Raw genomic sequence first — 22,627 nt, forward strand, 5'->3', positions numbered from 1 at the left:
ACGCTGTGGAGCCCTCGAAGAGGTGATGCATTGGAGTTGAAGGCAAATCCATTCATTCCAACGAGCACAAAGCAGACAATTCATGAATTTTCACAGAAAAGTCCAACTCCCAAGAGCCTGGGACTGGATTGGCACCATTTGTCTGGGCATGACTCACAGGTAGAAGAGTCCAGAGGCTGTAGCAGCGATAAAGGAAGTCTGAGACTTCGGAACAGGAGGAAAGCCAGCAAGCCTTTGGAGTCACTTGGTTCCGGGGATATGAAGATTCAGATCCAATCCTTCTCACCACCAGGCAAGGGGCAGCAGGCAGCAGAGCAGACACAGGAGAGCAGGAGCCAGGTAATCCAGCAGAGAGTCAGCCCATTCAGCAGCAGAGCAGTACCTCTTACTGGCAGAGTGTCTTCAGGTCTGGAGCGAACTAAATTGCTGGTATTAGGGGTCCAGTATTTATACCTAGTTGTGCCTTTAAAATTGGGGAGCTTTCAAAGAGTAGCCTTTGAAGTGCACAAGGTCCCTGTCCTTCCTGCCCAGGCTCTAGACTCATTACAAGGGAAAAGGCAGCTCAGACTTAGGGGCAGATTTACAAGCCCCTTGCGTCATCTTTACGACACTGCTACGTCACTGTCACTTCTGTGATGCAGCGGTATCTTAAAAATGTGCCACTATGCAATATATTTACAACATGACCCATCTAGGGAGATACGTCATGTTGTAAAGCCCTGCACTACATTATAACTGCGTCAGGTATAATGTATGCAGGGTGGGCGTTCCATCGCAAGGAAGCCTGGTAAAAGTGACGCAGTGAAATCACAAGATTTCACTGAGTCACTTTTATTACCTCGCTGCGTCAAAACCTTACACCTGCTTGTAGTAGACATAATAAGTGACACAGCACAGCAAGTATAGGCCGCCCCTGAGCAGTGCTAGAGTTGCATTGCTCTTGCGACACAATTCCAGCACTGTGTCACCTTTATGCCGACAGATGCGTCACGCATCTGTCTATCCTTGCACCACAGTGCGCCGCATTATCGATGCAGCGCATTGATGGTGGCGCAAGAGTTTTTTAACGTCACACAAAATAACTGCCGCATCCTTGCTAATATGCAGGGATACACCAGTTATTGTAAATCTGCCCCTTATAATTTTAAATCCAACTTCACTATGAGTTGTGATTTTAAATTGTGAGTCCAGATACAACAAACTTGAAATTTGCATCTTGTCCCAATTGGGAATGACAATTATAAAATGTACTAAGGTAATCCCAATATTAACCTACGGGCAAGATAGGACTTGCAGTAGTGAAAAACTAAGTTAAATGTTTTCACTACGTGGACATAAAAAATCTAAAAGAACATGTCCGACATTTTGAATACACTGCACCTGGCATTTTGGGCTGTCAAGGGCTTACCTTAGAGGTGAAATGGCAGGCCTGAGACATATTTTAAAAGGCTGCTGAAGTGGGTGGCACAATCAGTGCTGCAGGCCAAGTAGTAGCATTTAATTTACAGGCCCTGGCCACATGTAGTGAACTTTACTAGGGACTTATAAGTACATTAAATATGCCAGTTGTGGATAACCCAATGCTACCTTGCTTTAGGGAAAGAGCACCTGCACTTTATCACTGGTCAACAGTGGTAAAGTGCCCAGATTCCTAAAGCCAGCAAAAATGAAGTCAGCAAAAGAGGAGTTCAGAAAGCAAAAAGCAGGGGAAATCACTCCAAGGATGCCAGGTCTAACAGAAAGTAGTTATGTTTTTTAGTGTATTTTGCATTTCAACCAGAAGGTGGTCCATATTTTGCTGCTTCTTCTAATCACACTAGGCCACACTTATGACCTATGAGAGCCTGGAAGTCTTGATTATGGTGCCCCCAAGGTTTCTTCCTGTCCTGCCTAGTCCTTTCCAACATCTTTCTGCTCCTGGCTGGATCCTTCATACTTACCTTTGCTGCTTCCCCTTATCCTTTTCGGGCCGTTCTCACCATCTTTGCACACACTGGGTGTTTCTCGGTGGTACCCCATTGCTCCTTTATATCCTGTCAAGCTGCTCTCATCACCTACAAGCAACTGACAAGCTTCATCATAGTGCCCCGGCTGCTATTCCAGTCCATAAATGCACAATGGGCTGCTGTGTCTCCCCATTCCAGCAGGTTGTTGGTACCATCTTTGCATGCTCAACTGGCTACTTTATGGTGCTCCCACTACTCCGATCTATCCTATCAAGCCACTCTCACCACTAACAAGGATCAGGAAGGCTTGATTTTGATGCCCATTTTTCTCCTCCCTATCTCACAAGGCCTCTATCTTTGTACATTCACCGGTCTTCTTTATGTGCCCCTACTGTTCTTCCCTATCTAATCAGTTTGCTCTTACCACATACTGGCACTCTAAGGGACTTATCATGCGTCCTTCCTTACTCCTCCCTATCCTGCCATGCATCACCCACTACCTACATAGTCCCTGTGAGACCCTTCATGCTACCCCATTCATAAGCATTGGTAAAACCTATAAGTGTAGCTGATGACTGACAGTGCAAGCCAGCCCCATTGGGCTTTGTCAATGCTTGCTTAGAATGACAGAATGTGTCTAGGCAGAGACTGTGGAGGTTTGTTTGGATATGACTGAGTGCTATTTGTTCATTATGCCTTAGGCAGGTCCACTGTGATTATGCAGCGGGGGGCAAATTATGTGGCGCAGTTGACTAAATTATGCAGAAAGAGAAAAGACTAATTATGTAGTATAATTAATATGGCACATTTTGTGATAGTATTACTTCATTGCTTTGTTGTTTATACACGTTAACACTGTCTGGACAAAGGTTTAATTTCATTTGCCCTTGACCCCTGGTCTTGCACTGCACCCCCTGCTGCTGCTGCCTAGCTCCATGTGCCTGCTGCCTAGCTCTCCGTCCCTAAGCCACCTGTTCCAGCCTGCTCTCCTCAAGTGACCTCTCACTGGTTCTCTCGTCCATATTGTTCAGGTGCATCTGTGCACTAACTTAAATTGTAATTGTAGTTTCTGGTATTTTTTGGTTTACATGTCACTTTAGATGTTCTGGTATTTATTCTGTTATTGGCCTTTTGGATTTCAATTTTACTTGGGCACTTGCTTGCCCAGTAACTGCACCATTTTTCTAATGCTTTTCCAGCTCCTGCCATTTCCCTAACTGCTGCCCTCCCACCCCCTAGGACTACTTTTGGAGGTCGCTGCGCAGCTCCATACAGTAGCCCTTGACCCATGTTCTTGCACTGCTCCCTCCGCTGCCACTATCTAGCTCTGTGGGTCTCCTGCCTTGCTCGCAGCCCAAAGCCACAGGTTCCAGCATGCTCTCCTCTAGTCAGGTGACCCCTCGCTGGTTCTCTCACCCATATCTTTCACGTGCATCTGTTTACAAACTTACATTCTAATTGTAGTTTTTTGTATTTTTTGGTTTATTTGTCACTTTAGTTGTCCTGGTATTTATTCTGTAATTAGCCTTTTGCACTTTAATTTCACTTGGGCACTTGCTTGCCCAGTAATTGTGCCAATTTCCATCCGCTTGTCCCTCTCCTGCTGTTTCCTGTTCACCACCTTCCCACCTCCCATCAAGCCCCTCCCACCTCACAGGACAACTTATGGAGTCCGCTGTGCAGTCGCGCTCAGAGGGCACGCTGGCACGGCAAAGGCAAGCTCTTCTGTACCCGTCCTTGCCCAGCGGCAGGAACTCTGTCCCTCTGTACTCCCACAGGTACTCTGCCATGGACCTTCTGGCCCTGGACCCCAGAAACAACAATGGATGCTCTGCATCAAAGCACTCCACAGCGGGTCCTTTCACCTGCCTCCACTGGCATTTCACCCCCACACCTGCACCCACCAACACCACGCCAGCTCCGGAGACCGAGACACCCTTGGAACAACTCAGCTGCCTCCTGATCAATGCCAGATCTCTCTGCCAACATGCCACTAAAGTCTGGGACATCATATCCTCCCTCAACCCTGACATCGCCTTCATCACAGAGACCTGGCTCACACCTGCATCGGCCCCAGACATTGCCGCAGCAACACCCACTGCTACAAGGTTAAACATCGCAACCGCACCAACAGACACGGAGGTGGCATAGCCATTGTTCACAAGGAATCAATCACCTGCACAATCTCTGACGACTAAACCATGCCAATCTTGGAACACATGAATTTTCAGCTCTGCACTGACAATAATACCACCATCAGAGGCACCCTCAAGTACAAACTGCCAGGACCACGGACCGCCCTCAGCGACACCATAATGGAATTCATCACCCCGCTTGCCATTGAATCCGAACACTACATCTTCATGTGGGACCTCAACTTCTAGTTAGACAACCCTACTGACACCAACTACACCAACCTCCTGAAGAGACTGAACAACGCAGACTCATGCAGCTGTTCACTGTCTCCACACTCAAAGCAGGACACATGCTGGACCGCATCTTCACATCCAGCAACAGAATAAGATACAGTCACACCTCGGAACTCACCTGGTTGGACCACTTCCTGGTACATTTCACCATCGCTTGACACACCCGCACCACCTCAAAAACACCACATCGCCCCCTTTCACAGCTAGTCCAATGTCACTTAGCAACAATTGACCGACGCTTTCAGCATAGCACAGCCCAAAGACACCACTAACGTGGATCAAACAATACAGACATTCAACCTGCACCGGCAAGTCACCCCAACCGGTCGAAACAGGATGTCTAAACGCAGGTGCAAAAAACTAGAAAGAAGATGGCACACCAGCAAGAACCACACCAACCAAGCCAATTTAAAATCATCCCTCAGCAAATACTACCAACAGATCAAAGCCCCAAAAAAGGAAGCTCTTTCCCACTGGATCAAGACCAGTGCCAATCAAGCCAAGGAACTCTTCACCATTGTCAGAGAGTTCACCTGCCCGTTAGCCAAAGAAAACTCCATACCCACCTCACAGGAACGCTGCAGCACCCTTGCTGACCACTTCCATAACAAGATAGTTACCATCTACAAAAACTTTGATGCCCAACCCTCCATCCTCCTCATCAACCACTACCGCTGACCACCCGCTCACCACATGAACACAACACAGCACACCAAACACAACCACTCTTATGAACTCCATCCCCTCAGGAGCACCCACTGACCCATGCTTCCATCGACTTTTCAACCTCAGAGGGGACAAGATCACCCATCAACTCACCACCATTTTCAATGCCTCAATAACCACTGTCACATTTCCCGATGCATGGAAACACTCAGAGGTCAGACCCCAGCGATCTCCAGATCCCCATCTCACTGTTCCCTTTCCCCGCCAAAGTCCTAGAGAAGGCCATCAACCTTCAACTCACCTAACACCTAGAAAGAAACAACCTTCTGGACCCTTCTCAGTCAGGTTTTAGAGCCAACCACAGTACAGGGACAGCCCTGATCGCCACAACAGATGACATCCAAGCCATCCTCGAAAGAGGAAACTCAGCCATCCTGATCCTCCTTGACCTCTCCGCATCCTCTGACACCTTCTTCCACCACACACTTATCAACCGCCTATGCCAGACTGGTATCAGAGACGATGCACTCGGATAGATGGCATCCTTTCACTAGGGACTCACCCAGAGAGTCCACCGCCCTCCTTCTCATCACAAGTCAAGCACACCATTTGCGGCATACCACAAGGCTCATCCCTCAATCCAAAAGTCTTCAACATTTACATGTCTCCACTCGCAGACATTGTCAGATCACACAACATCAACATAATCTCCTACACCAATGACATTCAGCTCATCCTCAAACTCTCAGCAACCCGACAGCGGTGAAGACCATCTTCCACAACTGCATGAAGAACATCTCAACCTGGATGAAGGACAACTGCCTGAAGCTCAACATGGACAAAACTGAACTGTTCTGATCTTCGGCAGACAAATCACACTCTGTAACAATTCCTCGTGGGCAGCGGAACTCAAACTCGCCCGCACATCGAAAGACCATGCCTGCACCCTTGGCATCATCCTCGACAGTGAACTCACCATGAGACGTTAAGTCAACACCATCTCAGCCTGCTTCCAAATGCTCTGCATGCTCTGTAAAATTTTCAGGTGGATCCCCATCAACAGCAGGAAGATGATGACCCAAGCCCTCATCACGAGCTGACCGTACCACGACAATGCACTCTATGCAGGCACCACCACCAAACTTATGCAAAGACTTCAGAAAATCCAGAACACAGCTGCCAGACTGACTCTCAGCCTGCCCACTTCACCCAGCACCTGAAAGACCTCCATAGGCTCCCGCTCCAGAAGAGATGCCATTTCTAGATCCTGACCCACACCCACTAAGTCCTCCATTACCTAGGACCCGCCTACATGAACCACTGCCTGTACTTCCACTGACACACCAAGACCCTCCACTCTGAAACCTAACCCTCACACAGACCCCTTGCATACACAGCTGTCACGTCAGATGTTCCTTCTCTCATCTTGCTGCCACAGCCTGGAACATCCTCCACCTCCTCACCACACCCTCTCTGACCCACTTCAGGAAGGGGCTCAAGACCTGACTCTTTGACTGAGACCCACAGGAAGCGTCCGGATACCCTCTCAGGTGATAAGCTGCGCTCTACAAGTTCTGGTTGATTAATTGATTGATTAGCACCAGTTTTGCACCCAAATACAGAAATAAACAACAGAAAGGTGACAGATCAACCTTTGCCAAGGTACTTCCACTATGAAGTGAATGTCTCCATTAATGTCTTATGCATGGTCGCAAGTAAGTAAAATATTTATAAAGCGCACAAATGCTGCAGCGTCTCGGGGCTAGAGAGAGCATGACATATGTTTTCCTGGCACAGCGATGTAGCTTATTCTGTGGGAAATAGCCAAATCTTAATCATTTTCCTGAACTGGAGCCTGTTCGGCTGCAGCCTGATATTAGTCGGCAGTCTGTTCCAGAGTTTGGTTGCTCGCTGAGATAGGCTTTTCCCTCACCATCTGGCTTTGTGGACTAAGGGGACCTGAACTAGCCCAGTGTTGGCTGATCTGAGATTCCCTCATGGAAATACCACAGAAAAAGTTTCTGCATATCCATGGCTCCCCCGCCATAGAGTGCCTTGTGTACTAGGCAGAGTGACTTAATTTGTACACGCTATTGGATCGGAAGCCTGTGGAACTCCCTGATGCTAGGGGAGATGGAATGATATTTGTGAATATTTAGGAATAGTCGAGCTGCGGCATTCTGCACTGACTGCAATTTAGCCATCTGATACTTGTCAATGCTCAAGAACAGTGCGTTGCCGTAGTCTATTTTAGAGTGGATTGATGCACCTATTACCGTTTTCCTGAGATCCTAAGGGATAAAAGGCAGGATCTTGCATAAGATCTTCAAAAGAAAAAAACAGGAGGAAATCAGGCAATTGATTTGTCTTGCAAAGTTTAAAAGGTTGTTGAATATCTCTCCCAGATTCCTCTCCTTAGTGGACAGAGAGGGGCAGTTGCCTGCCTCGGTTGGCCACCATGCTTGATTCCATACATGGTTATCAAGCCACATGTTCGCAAAGAATTATTGTGTGGATAACCAGGTGGCACAAGTTGGTCAGAAGGTTTTAAACAAATTTTTGCAAATACAAATACACTTAGCCAACCTCCTGAAAAACCTTAATGCCACATACATAATCTATTCAAGCATATCCCGTCACAAGTTAGTATGACTAGACAAAAAGATAAAGGTCCAGAAGAAGTAAAAGTACACATTACAAAACACAGGTCACCACAGCAGGGGAAAAAAGATTGCATTCATTCTGGAGGTAAGTGGGCTGCATGTGAAACCATATTAGTTTCAAGCTGCAAAACTATTGTCCTTATGCTCTCTATAATCTTTTCTGGCTTCACATACCATATACATAAATTATGTGTGTGATGTTAACGTTTTGTGGGAGAATGAAGTAATTATATGTGTGGTTACAAAAATGTTTTAAAACTTAGTGCCCCAACTGTGCCTCCTTTGCATGGTTATCCGCAGCGAGTAGGGGTAAGCAAAAAGTTAAGGCCTCTAAATAAGTAAAATTTAAGATGGCCACAATGTACTGGCACCTTGTGAGCTTACATGCAACATAACAGAAGGCTAGAACTGCCCCACCTTTAATCGACACCCAAAGAAGAAGAAGAAAAGTAAAAATAGGGACTGTTCTGGGCTCAACCTCTGGCGGAGGAGCGTCGCCCCACCTGCTGTGAGCGCAGCATGCAAACACTAATAAATAAAATGCATAATAATCCCACTTTATTTTGCCATTAGGTCACGCTGTCTAGAGCACAAACGTGTTGCAGGGGGAAGGCTGAAACCTGCTATTGCAGGATTACTTCTGTCCTTTTCAATGCTCAGGTCCGGTTGGCCGGCTGGCTACCTACGTCCAGCCCGACATGTGTACTGTAGACCCAGCATTCCACTGGCTGTGAAACAGCCAAGTGATTGTTGGCTCAGGGCCCCCAGCCTGAAAATGAGCCCTGTGTTAGCCTGCTCCCACCAACCCTGGAGCTGCTCTCCGCTGAGAGCAGCTCCAGGATTAGTCAGGATTTGTGTTCACTGGGATAGAAGGGAAGTCCTTCCCTTTCCTGCTGGTGGACACCACCTGTGACCAGGAGAGCAATGCAGCACCGGGGAGGAGCATCATTTGTGGTGAGTTGGGTGCATCATCACCCCCCCCCCCCCCCCCCACCTCCCCCCTCCTATATTTATGTATTGCCAGCAGGCGCGGCTCGTGTAGGTAAGAGCGGTGGGGGTTATTCGACATGCGATGCCGCGGGAAACGTAAATAAAAGAAAATCATGGTTTCTTTTTTTCTAAATGTAAGTCTCCCTCATTGTCGTATGTCGAATCCCCCCCACCCCCCCAAAACCCATCCCACCCCCATGCCCCATTACTCTTACCTGCACTGGCCGCGTCTGGTTGGCAGCTGCGACTGTGGCAGAATAATGTACAACATGCAAATCAAGAATAAGTTCAAGCAGGTATGTTCATTTTTCCTTTTTCTCTTTCAGTTTTAAATTAAAATATTGCGTTTTCCCTCCCTGGGAAATTCTAACTAAGACGGTGCTTAGGTGTGCCTTTTAAAATTCCAACACCCATGCAAACTGCTTTTTGCACGGTACCGGAATTATGGACATGTGGGATTTTTCACCTGGTACATTTTGGCAGATCAAACCTAGATGAAATTTACTGGGTAAAAAGTGCCCAGTAAACACTTGGATATGCAAATTTTAGTTCTGTAAGCACTAAAACCTACATGTTGTTCCCCATTTTCAGGGCAAACCTCTTAATTGTTGTTATGTTTCCCCCATCCCATAAATAACAATATCTTAATGTATCTGCTGCGATAAGTAATCACACAATTACGAAAAATTCGTAATTGAGGCATGAAAGTCGAATTAAAGTTCCTTTACATTCCATCTCCTATCCACCGAGGATAGTGCAACATTCATTGGCGTCCTCAATCATGTAATCCTGTTGCGGTGTTACGTCTTCTTAATTGTTTACCCGTGGTTATTTCGTAAGCAGTGCTAATAAATTCTGTGTTTTTGCAGGACACACCAGTGGGCACTTCCATAGGATCCCTGACTGCCACAGATGCCGACCGCGACACAATATATTATGAGTTGGTGGCAACCACCTCAGTAAGTCTCATTTTGAGTTAACAATTCTTGTACCTACTTACAAGTATGCAAAGGAAATTTTTGTCCGTCCATTTAACTGAAAATTTCGGTGACTTTTTACGTGTGGCCCAGATGATTTATGCCTGTTCGTGTGTTAACATTTGTTAGCAGTTGTTTATTACAGTATTGTGGTGTTGTTTCTGCGCGGAACTTGACTGGTGCTCTAAAGCTGCCCACTAAGGTGCATCTGAGATGCAGAACTATTTATCGAGAGGAGCATTCTATATACCGAAACAGTGCCCTGTTTGGCTCTATAAATATTGTCTTGCTTGATTACTTCTATTTCAACACGTGTCACTGCTATCAGCCAGTGCTACATTTAATTAATAAAAGTGCCAGGACCCAAGGTATTCTAATGCAGTCAGCACCGCCCACAGCTTCTGCCACTGGTGCGAATGGCAGCGCCAGCATTACCCACTAAACATCACCCTTAAACAAGTTGGACCTCAAGTTGTTGGGATGGCCTGAGAGTGAGGTTTTATTATTATGTAATACATTGAATTGCTAAACCCTCTTGAGGCACCAACATTTAAAAAAAAATAGAGGCCGGTGCTGAAGACCAGTAAAAAATAAGCACTGCTTTCAGCCTCCTTATCAATGTGCTGTCTGCTTTTTGTCATGATCGCTTTTATCAGTAATTGTGTCTGCCTCATTCAGTGTAATGTCTCATGTCATAGTACTCAGGCCTAAATGTGAGTTGTTGCTTTTGGACTTCCAACAAGGGAAATGCACTTGTCCCATAATCGGATTTGCTATGTACTTGCAACGTGAGTTTTTAGTAATGACTATCAGTTTAGGTTTAGCTACCTGGCTCAGTGCATAGAGGGAAACATTGTTTTTCAAGTGCTGCAGTTAACTAGGATAATGGTAGGATGCAAACAGCCGCCTTGATGTTTTCTTTCACAACATAGGTTGTCATAAAGCCATACTGTTGAACATAAGTAAGTTTCCCAGCACAGATGGATTGAACGATGTATTTGCTTGAAGAATAAAACAGGACAAATACAGGGAGCGGTCCCAAGGTACCAAATGCTGCCGCATCTTCTCTCACCTATTCTCTTTCTCTCCACAGAATGTACAACCCAACATTACACATTCCACAAGAGCACAAGTGACTTGAGCCAGAGAACACAACCCCAGAACCTGTATCACAAGATACAACACATCACCCTTTTTCCAACCTATTGCAACAGGATTATAACAAAACAAACGAAGGGGGAAAGAAACAACAGGGATCAAAAATAACAGAAAACACATTTATAATAAATGAACATAGCAACATGAGAATTCTGCCTGGAAAAAACTGCATATTTACCTAAGAAAAAATGCTTTTGTGTTACAGAGAGTAAAAATATCTTCACAAATGCATAGCCTAAAATAGAACAATCCTGTATTCAAGAGAGAACAAGATCCCCAAATCTTTCAGGTATCTTACAGATACCTTTCCTCAGTGAAACAAGTCGTTCTATTGGTTACAGATTAGCCTGGACAAACTCATGCCCGAATGAATTTCACTTCAAGCCACTTTGGTAAGTGATCAATCAAAACAACAACAAAACATTGAGCAGAGGGTAAAACATGAAAAAGGTCCCACAACATCTATGCTCACCCTTTCCCACACCCTTTGAGGACTCTCAGGAACAATGATGGGTGGGGTAACACATTTCAGACCTTTATCATTGTTCACACAAGTCACACATTTAGCAACCCAATTCTCCACTTCTCTGTGCAACCCTGGCCACCAATAGATTTCTCCTATTCTTTTTTTGTTCTAATCATGCCCAAATGACGTTCATCACTTACATTCAGCAGCCTAGCTCTAATTATTTCTGGAGGACTCAACTTATGCTTACTGAACAATAATCCCGCACTTTACCAAATGCTTGAAGTCCCACAAAAAGATGTCCCTCTCTTGGCCAACTTTCCCTGATATACTGCACAACTTTATTCAACAATAAATCTTGATTAAGAGCACACTTCCAAATAAGGGCACACTTCCAATCCTCCACACTGACATATTTGAGTCCAGCTAAAACATATTTGCAACCAAACATTCCACATCTAGTTGATCATCAATTTTCCCTTCATGGTCTTCTCCTGAAACTGGGAAAGACAGTCGACCTTCATATTTCTCCCTCCTGGAATACACTTGAGGGAAAAATTATAATCAAGCAGTTTCACACTAAAAAATAGGTATTAGTGGTTTATGATCTGTACCCCAAACATATGTTTAATCAACTCCACAGCCCAGACACATGCAAGCATATTACACTTAATGACAGAACACTGTCTTTCCAGGGTCTGAGAGTATGAGAGATAAACGGAATGGTGCATCCATTACTCCCCCTTCCTTGTGACAACACAGCTCCAAGCCCAACACCACTTGCATTAACAGTTACAGTCAAGCGTTCTCCCAGTGTGCTCGGACTGAGTAGGGATGTATTCAATAGTCTTCCTTCATTTCATGAAAAGTGAACTCTTGTGCCATTCTCAACACACATTTGGCATTCTTCTTCAAGAAAGCAAGAAGAGGCCCAGCTTTTGTGGCAAAGGTTTGAACAAATTTGAGATATTAATCACACATTCCTAAAAAAGCCTTGGGTTGCTCCCTGTAAATTGTAACCAACACTTCCTCAAAAGCTTTCATTAACCCTGCACGTGGACAACAACATGGCCCAAAAACTCCATCTCATGCACTCGGAAGATCACACTTATCCTTGATGAATTTTAATCCTTTCTCCCCCAAAGCGGCCAAAACATAACCCAACCTTGTCAAATTCTACTCATATTCTTTACCATAAACCCCCAAAAATCCTGAAAGATAAGTACACCCTTAAACCCTTTCAATACATCACACATTACTTTTTGGAATATCGCAGCAGCACAAGCAGCCCAAATGGCTTTTTACAGAATTGGAAAACACCAGTAGGTGTAACAAATGTAGTAAGGTGTCTTCATTTCTCTGCTAACACTACCTGATGGTATGCAGATCTCAAGTCAAGTTTAGAAAATACACTTGCACCTGCTAGAGTACACATAATTTCTTAAATTTTGGGTAACGGATGCCCATCCATCCAATTAGTCTGATTTAAACTTCTAAGATAACTGCACATCCTCAGCTCATTATTCTTTTTGTGAGCCACAACTATGGGTGACAACCACAGGGACCATTCCATAGGCTTGAGCACACCCTCCTTACACAATTGATTCAATAAATCATCCAGACCTTGCCTCACACTCAATGGCACACCACACAATATAGGTTTCACAGGAACACTCCCCTCCTTTAACTTAATATAATCTTTGAAATCCTTTAACATTCCCAGTTCTTCACTAACGACAATATTATGTCTCTTTAATAGAGATTACAAATCATCCACTTTCTCATGAGTCTGGCATTCAGCAACAGTCAGAATATGGTGTATGCGACCCGGCTTGAAAACAATTCCCAAGCAACCCCGATGGTGCCACCCTAAAATATCCGTCCCACAGCACAAGACATAAATTTTCCCTTGTACCTCTTGGTCTTTGAAATTGATTACAGTTTTAAAATATCCCACCAGATCAATCTTAATATCATTATTTCCTTGAGGAGTGACATCAAGCAGCATTTCTTCAATATTCTTGTTGAGGAAAATATCTTTGGATATGATCATAATTTTGGACCCATAATCTGTTAACAAAGGAATCAACACATCTCCCAGTTTGAATTCTTCTAGCAGATCTTTTGATTTGGGTACACCATGTTACTGTCCCCTCACACATGACAATACATTATTCATGTCATCATTTTTTTCTGGTCACTCTCCTCACACAGAAAATTCAATTTACTCTTTTTTGTATTCATTCGACACACTGTAGCAAAATGACCAGCAACTGGAAATCAACAAGGAAATCAGCCATAAAAGCCTCATGTTTTTGTCAAGAACCATAAGGCTCTGTAATAAACTGCCATCACAAGGATAATAAATGTTCCTCTTATTTGACGACCAAGAAGATAGTTCAAGATTAGTTTCCAAATTAAAATCTAACTTCATCTGACTGGCTTTTAAAAACCTAGAGACTTTGGGGGGAATTTACTAAGTTTTTGCGCCATGTTTGCATCACAAAAGTGACACAATTGGCACAAAATCTTTTTTTCCCAATTTACTTTCCAGCACTAAACTTATTTAGTGCTAAAAATAATGGAAAAGTAATGGCTGCTTTGCATTACTTTGTGCCATGGGACGTACCGAAGGTGGAGCCTGGGCATTCCCATGCAACCACAAAAGGTTTCTGACGCTAAACCCAATTTATTAAATAAAGTAGATTGGGTTTAGCGTGAGAAAACTGCACCCTTTTTCAAATAGATGCATGGAAGGAGAAATGCTTTAATTTCTCCTTCCTTTTCCAACTTTGCATGCGTGCTTCACTGTGCAGCACGCATATAAAGAGGGAAAAGCTTTGCATCATGTCTGGGCATCGTATTTTGTACAGGAAGGTTGCCCTTCCTGTACAAAACCTATGCTAGACTAATGCACACACCCTAGCACTATGGCACTAAGGTATGAAATCAGCGCTGGCGCAAGGGAAAGGGGAGAAGAGAGTTATATCTCTGAAGATATGGCGCTCTCATGCTCCCTCCCTGTCGCGCAACGCAGCGCAACCTCGCAGGGGGTTGCACTGCATTGCGTGATTTTTTGGTAAATCTTCCTCTTTCTGTACCACTACAAGGAAAAACTGATTGCCGGAATTAATCTAACAAATCTTAAAAGCAATCAAACATAAGCTCACTGCAAAGCTTTCACTCAAGATTTTAAAGTAATTAATTAACTAATTGGACAGTTACACTGCTGTATTTATTTGCTCTCCCAATTTACTACTCTAAAGGCATGACATATTGTCTGTTAGTTTAATGCTTTAGTCTTGAGCTGAAATTATTAAAATCTTTTGGTTTGGGGTTTTTGATCAGGATCACGTCTTGTCATGTTTACTCTTTTTTAAGTAACTCCCAGTGTTTACTGCATAAAAGTATCATGACTGTCAAAAATCTTTTTTTAAAAACACTTAATTCACTGAAAAGACAACAGTTCATGCAAAGATTAAATGAAGGGCAGCAAAACATCTGTCAGTATTGGTTCACAAAATAGTTTACCCCCAATTGCTACATTTTACTCAATATTAAGTGACACAGAAATATACTCATCAACCACAACTCATAATAAATTTGGTATGAAAATCCAATTAACCGAGAAAAATATCATATATTAAAAAAATGAAACTGCCATATCAATAACTGTTATTATCACCGGTGATCAATAATAAGCAGACAGTTATAGACAACATTATGATTGTACAAACTTTGATTGATAAATATGTAGTTTCAGAATCACATATTCTCTGTGCTGCTTTCATTGACTTCTCGAGAGCATTCAACAGAGTGGACAGGCAGTTCTGGGAAGGAATTTGCCTTGCTTTTTATCCCTTCGAATCTGCTAAGGTTGATCATAGCACTATATTCTTCAACATGGTGTGGAGTCTTGATGGGAGGGAACACAGCCTTAGCACCTAAAATCCAAACAAGAACTGGCATGAAACAGGGTTGTATATTAGCTCCACTTCTATTGTCTCTTTTCCTTTATGACTTACCTACCCAATTTGGAAATATTAAGAAATTTTGACTAAACATTTCATTTTATTATTTCCATGTATTGATGTACGCAGATGATGTGGTCATTTTTGATCTGACCCCAATAGAACTTCAACATAATTTGAATATACTAATGCGTATGCCAAAAAGAACTTTTTAAAAAAAATTGAGAATTCCAAAACTAAAACTAAAGCGTTGGCCTTTAATGGAAGAAAGCACTGCCTTTCCTTCCACTGGAATCTCAGTGAAGTCAGACTAGAATTGGTAAAAGCATACACTTATCAGTGCAGAGTTTTCTCTCAGAACTAAGACAACAAACAACATTTTTCACATCTAAGGAACAAGTCTTTAGTGCTTGCATGCATTTTAAATACATTTTAGAATTCTTCGGGAATTAGACATTTTAGGTACTTATTTGAAATGTACTAAGTAAAAAATCCTCCTACACTGATAGACGCACTTGATACTTTCCATTCAACAAATGGTCATCCCTGAACCAATATAAAGGGAACATGCTTCGGAAATTATTTACAGTAAGCCAAGCAATTCCACTTTAGGCACTTTGCTTGGAACTCGCTCTGACCAGCTTTTTAGCTTTATGAATCACAAAAGTAGTTCAATGGGCCTACTGCTTAGTCTATGCATCTGATGACACCATGAACGAAACACTGAGTATGAAACAGTTGTAGCATCTAAGAAGGACTAGACATTTACAACACATCTTATGTTCGTTTTAGGAGAAGTAAAATCTAAAATAGAATATGTGCAGTCATGGACTCCTGTACAAAGCAGATTTGTAAAACAATGTCATTCCAAGATTAAGGTATTCTTGAGATACCGCCTGCTGTATGAATTTAAGATTGTTTAAAGATCTCCGAAACATCGTAGACCTTAAGCAACTACAAAAGTATAAAAGTATTTATTGTTTACTGTGGCACATGTTGTAAAGAGAATAATACTCATGCTCAGATTAGGTTCAAGTTCAAAAGACCTTTATTCGAATTTCATAAAATTCATAAAAGTACCACATTAAAAAAAATTCAATTACATAATAAATACAAATTACAGAATTCATAATTATTAAAATCTAATACAGTTCTCATAAGACTATTTTCAGGGGGTTTCCATCATTTTACGTACGCGTGTTATAAGTCTCAAAAAAGTGCTAGTGCGGTAGATTAGTTCATCTGTGTCCAGGGAAAGTTACATTGGATAAGACTCCTCTAACGAAAGGGGTCTTTGTTTTCTAAAATAAGGAGTTAAAAACCAATTGATAAATTTTAAGTAAAATTTACAGAAGAATAGAAAGTGCAAACCATTCTGTTTACTGATACCATCACATGGACATGGATTGTAATCTGTTGTGTGCTGATAGCCCAGGGGAAAGCACAGCAAGAATTTTACTGAATCCGCCCTTAGCCGAAACAACAATGATCTCTCCCAGTTAGTCATAAGTAGGGTGAGGTATGGTACAAGTGTTCTCCTACTTAAATAATTCCTCATGTAACTCACAACAGTTGATTTAAGGATTTTCCTTTCCATTCGTTCAGAGTTATAAAGTGCATACAGTGCTTGTTTGACCAAAAATGGCGTGGGCTGTATGCCCACTCCATGAGCCGTTCACAGCGAAAACCAAACCTAAGTACGGGAATGTGGTTACAGATTCTAATTTATCTGTCCCTATATGTATAGTGTTTAGCTTTCGTTTCCCGGATCCACATGGCATAATAAACAATTTTTTAAACTTGACGCGCAGGTCTAAGCCCTCCATGTATTGGACAAAACCTTTAACAAGTAAGTGAAGGGCATTTGGTGTTCGGCCCATAAGGACTGCATCGTCTGCGTATAATAAAACTGGCAATGGTTGCCCCTGGATTATTGGTACATCACTGGTCACTTGTTTTAGGATTTTGGCTAAACCATTAGTGTAAATAATAAACAACAGGGGTACTAAAACGCAGCCCTGTCTTACCCCTCTACCAATGTTGATGGGTCCACAAACCTCTCCACCCATCCCAATCCTAACTTGTGCTTTGAGATCGGTGTGGAGGTACGCCAGGAAATTAACAAGAGCCTCGTCCAGTCCATAATTCAAAAGAATTGCCCATAGTTTAGATCTATTCACTAGATCAAAGGCGGATGAAAGATCCATGAACGCAAGGTAAATAGGGGACGATCGGGCAACGCTATACTTATTAATTATCAGTTTTAAGTTCAAGCATTGCTCAACCGCCCCCACCTTGCTCCTGAATCCCATCTGACACGGGTCCAATGGACCCGTATCTTCAGTCGATTCTACCACCCTATTATAAATTACTCGCCCCAAAATATTTAAGGTGTTATCCAAAAGGGAAATTTGGCGATAATTCACTGGGTCCGACCTCTCACCCTTTTTAAAAACTGGAACTTTAGCACTAGCAGCCCAGGTAGTGGGCATGGGCACTGTTGGCAAACTATTAAAAACATTAAGGAGGATTGGTGCTCATAGATCCGGACTATGCTTCATTATATCTATGGACAATCCGTCGGGACCTGGAGCCTTGTTTCCAAGGCTCTCTTTGATAGCTACCTCCACCTCATGGAGATCTATCTCTAAGCCGCAGAGCTGACCAGGGGTAAAGCTAGTTAATTCCTCAAAAGGAGCGGCAAACATTTTGGAAAAATGGGCCTCCCAAGAGCTGCTGGTTATGTTGCAGCTAATTGGGGTTAATTGTTTGCCCATTTCTCGCATTTTTCTAACAGCTAACTAAAAGAGGCCGCTGCTTTTCAAATTTGCGCTCCCAACCAGCGACTCCCACTGTTCCTTGGTTTAGTGGTTATTGCCCTGCGCAATTCCCTGTTTGCTAATGAGCAGGCAGAATCAAACCACCTTGGTTCTTTCCCTTCTTTTGGTAGTGGAGCTGACAAGGAGGTTTTTATGGCTAGACACAGTTTACCAAAATCATAGATTATCCTGTGACAGTTCCCATCCATTGTTAGACAAGAATTAATTAACCGGGGATATTCCCTACTTACACTTTCTGATATTGCCCCGCTGTCAACTCCCCTCCATTTTAGACGCAAGCCGTCACCCGTGGGTGTAATATCTCTTGCACCATTTAAGTTGGCATATACTTGGCTAGGGCCTAATTTTAAAGTCACTGTGAGGGGGTTGTGATCACCAAACAATGTTTCTACCACTGTAGATTTTATCACACGGTCTAATAACTGGGGGGACATAAAGATAAAATCAATAGCGGAGGAGCAATCCCTGCCTCTCAACGTAGGGGTGTGAGGTATCCTAGGAGTGTGACTTGTATCCATAACATTGCTGAGAGTATACTCAGTTAGTATATTAGCTAATTCAATGCCCCTTCGTTCAGCTTGATCTAAGAAATTTCTATCCTCAGTCCTGCGGTTCTTTGGGATTTTTGCATTAACGTCCCCCCCAATTAAAATCCCTGTTTCCTCACCAGTTTCTAAGCTGGTTTCAAGATTTCGTAAAGTCTTAGAGAGTGCTTCAAAGTTTTTGTTGGGTACAGAATAAAAGTCATTATTATAAAAATTGATTAAATAAATCCGGGTCTTTTGCTTGAACTCCAAAATCTGTATTTTCGGGTTTCCTCTTGAGAAGTCTCTAATTGTGCCACCGGCCAGTATCTTGATGCCAATTAACAGGCCTCCCGCTGCACGTCCTGAATCAGGCTTGGGTGCTGTCACGATAAAGCAATGATAACCCTCTATATATAAATTCTCAACAGCCCATGTCTCCTGAAACATGATAATGTCTTTACTATCCAATAGCTGGACCCATTGCGGATTTGACAATCTTGGTTCTAACCCAGCTACATTCCAGCTAAGAATGGACAAGTCACAGTGGTTTGCATGACTAATTGACTAGCTTCTAGCACTCATAACTGTACTCTGCTTAATGTTAGTTGGTATGAGAGATGCAACCTCTTGTGTAGTTACAGTTGTGGTAGTGTGGTGTTGCACTACTGTTTCCTGAGTTGTGTTGATTAATATTGGAGTAAGTGTTCCTCATTATCATTGCTTTCATCTTGACATCCAATGTTACCTCCCCTTTTCCCCAGTCAGTCCTGATCTTCTAAATTTGAGAAGGCGTGTTCAAATCGGTTATAGGTTGGGATGTTATATAGGGGCCTCAACTCATTCTGAGGCAAATTCCGGTTTGAGTTCAAGCTTAAATATGGCCCCTCACTATGGTTGTGCGGTGGCATAATGGGGAAGTATGGGTGTGGCATCGGGTGTCCTGGGAATGGGGCCTGGTAGCACTGAGCTGGGCCATTCATAAGGCTAAAATCTTGATTCAGTTGGTGAGATGGTAAGAAATCCCTGATACCAAGATTTGGATCCTGATAACGCACAGCCGGGTTATTCATGGGGTTAGAGTTTGGGGCTAGGTGTCTATAAAAGTAACCTAGGGGAAGCAAGGTCGTATTAAATTCCCACGGTGAGGGCAATGGCGCATTGGCAAGGGTTTTTTGAGCCCATTGAGGGGACCTAAAGTTTATAACTATGCAGTCGCCATCAAACTTTTTTCTCAGCGGGCCCACCCACCCGACTCTTTGTGTTTGAATAATCTCCCTTGCTCCTTCCATTGGGAAATTACAATTTATAGATAACCAATGGAGGACCCTATTTTTAAGAGTAATATGATTTTCCTCTTGGTCATTCTTTAGTCTGGGCATATTGGCTAAAACCAGCACGTACGCCCCGCATTCAGGTGGCAGGCTGATGCGGGTGGGAATCCTCCTCGTGTTGGTTGCCATGGTTAGTTCAGGTTGAACTGTGGGCAGTTTTAGACATCGTTCTTAGTTTGTCGGGTTGGGACTCTTTTGCTTTCATCAGCATTATGATCCGTCCCTTCCAAACTAGCTACCTTAGTCATGTTTGGATTAAGGGTATGTTTGGCTAGAGGTTGGCTTTTGCTTGAGCTAGGTGCCGGCATCATTGAAGTAATTTTATTATGACCAACTGTGTTTGTGTTAGCTCCGTTATTTTTGGCTTTGGTTCCACCTAATGGCCCCATGTTGGGTTTGTTTATTATAGTCTGCCCTATGCCTAATTTTGTTACATGGTCATCCAACACTCTCAACCTCTTATCCATGTTTAGGATTTGTTGATTAATTGGGCCTAAAAGGGTAGACAATAAAGTCTCCATCCTCCCCCAAAATCCTTCGTTCCCCATTGCTACACTGGCTTCTGTGGCATGGGTATCCGTTCCGATAAATTGATCTTCCCCCTTATCCCTTTTCCGCTCTACGTAGGCAGGAATCCTCCGACCTTGCTTGCGCCCACCCTTGATTCTCTGTATTTTTGGCGAAAACTCAGTGTCTAGGTGCTTCAGTTTCCTTTTAGCTTTTTGGCCCCTGGTTCGCACAGGAATGCTGTCACTTTTGTCCCCCTCAGTGTTTGATATGTCAAGATCCACACATGGATCATTGCCATCTAAATGTGCCTGATCGTTTGCCAGTGGTGCGCAAGAATCTTGACTAATGTTCATATCAGGTCTGAGCATAGTGGGAGTTGATGATAACCTGCTACCTGGGGTAAATTGTGCTGGGGAGGCCGTGTCCACAATTATGTCCTTTTCCCCATTTATTGCGTTTATTCTAAATCAGTTATGTGACAAATGTTAAGCAGTAGAGAATGCTTTTATCACTGACCTGATAGCAATGCCGGGAACAGATGGAAAAGGCCTGCCAAGGGGGGTGGCCCAGCCCGGCCTCTTCTGGCCTCTGAGGGCCTAAGAGGGCCCTCCCTTTGCCCGGGCTTAACCCGGCACCGCCCTCGCGCGTCCGCGACGCGGAGGGAGCGTCCGCTGTTTAAGCGCCTCCGTGCGCGTTGCAGGGCGGAAGTGGACGGTGCGGTGGAGATGCCTGGGAGCTGTAGTCTCCCCCTGCAGCGGCCGTTCTGCGATGAAGGACACGGCGGCAGAGGAGACCAACAGCGTGTGCAGCCCAGAAAGCAGATGCGGCAGGTAAGGCTTGTGCTCCGTGCTGTGCCCCCTCGAGTTCTGGCCCCCGCTCCACCGAGGGAGCGTCCGCTGTTTAAGCGCCTCCGGGCGCGTTGCAGGGCGGAAGTGGGCGGTGCGGTGGAGATGCCGGGGAGCTGTAGTCTCCCCCTGCAGCGGCCGTTCTGCGATGAAGGACACGGCGGCAGGGGAGACCAACAGCTCGTGCAGCCCAGAAAGCAGATGCGGCAGGTAAGGCTTGTGCTCCGTGCTGTGCCCCCTTGAGTTCTGGCCCCTGCTCCACCGAGGGAGCCTCTGCTGTTTAAGTGCCTCCGGGCGTGTTGCAGGGCGGAAATGGGCTGTGCGGTGGAGATGCCTGGGAGCTGTAGTCTCCCCCTGCAGCGGACGTTCTGCGATGAAGGACACAGCGGCAGGGGAGACCAACAGCGTGTGCAGCCCAGAAAGCAGATGCGGCAGGTAAGGCCTGTTCTCCGTGCTGTGCCCCCTTGAGTTCTGGCTCAGATTAGGTATTTTACGATTGAATGTTTTTAAAGGACATTGGTCTAATTCTAAAAATGATGCCAGTTTATGTGACCTTTGCCACAGAGGGACGCAATATTTAAGACACACACTTTATATTTGCCCAGCAATCGCAGAAGTATGAAAACGTTACTGAATCCCTCCCTAAATTTAATATACCAAGAGTTGATGAACTGATTAATAAAGTAATTTAGTAATGTTTCCAATGAATGAGTTTGACAACAATTACAAGAACAATTGCAAGCAAAAGAAGTGGTGAAACCTTATAAAGAAAGCTGGAGAAAAGGTACAAGGAATAAACGAAGAATCATGAAAAATGCACAAGACTTATCAGATTCAACCCAAAATTGACTGGAGTCAATCACTGTGTAATAAATTAAAAGTATTGGAACTTTATAGATTCAAAATAAACACCACAGGTAAGTATTTCTTCAAATACAAACAAGCCCATGGTATTAACAATACAGCCTACAGAATAGCCAAGGATCAAACATTCTGTACCAGAATTTAAGATCTTTTATCCACCTACAAAAGAAAACCTTCTGCCCAGTACAGTTAATAGAATTAACCATGAACACCTGTCATACTTGCCTCTACAAGTAAGTCCCTTTACAACTTCTTTGCACCTCACCAACTATTTAACTTATGGATCTTTTTTTCAATGAGATTACAGCCCATTAAGTAGACACAAATTCAGTGTTTGTTTCATACTTCTCCACAGCTGCACTTCTCCTCATCAGAAATAAATTTGGTTTACTTTCTGAAAAATAAGACATATCCATTGAGAGAGTTGAACGCTGGTCAAATTTA

The 22,627-nt window shown here is 43.7% G+C and overlaps 1 protein-coding gene across 9 annotated transcripts in view; it reads left to right on the forward strand.

The window, feature by feature from the left end:
• The window catches only part of CDHR5 (cadherin related family member 5), a 423,620-nt gene that overhangs the window by 196,615 nt on the left and 204,378 nt on the right, over positions 1-22,627 (forward strand). For all 9 annotated transcript variants that reach the window (XM_086957775.1, XM_086957776.1, XM_086957779.1 and 6 more), the window contains one exon: positions 9,564-9,653. In XM_086957775.1, coding sequence (XP_086813901.1) covers positions 9,564-9,653 — 90 coding nt within the window. The remainder of the gene's footprint in view (positions 1-9,563; positions 9,654-22,627) is intronic.

Source organism: Lissotriton vulgaris, chromosome 2_1 (assembly GCF_964263255.1).
Source record: "Lissotriton vulgaris chromosome 2_1, aLisVul1.2, whole genome shotgun sequence".
Lineage (NCBI taxonomy): Eukaryota > Metazoa > Chordata > Amphibia > Caudata > Salamandridae > Lissotriton > Lissotriton vulgaris.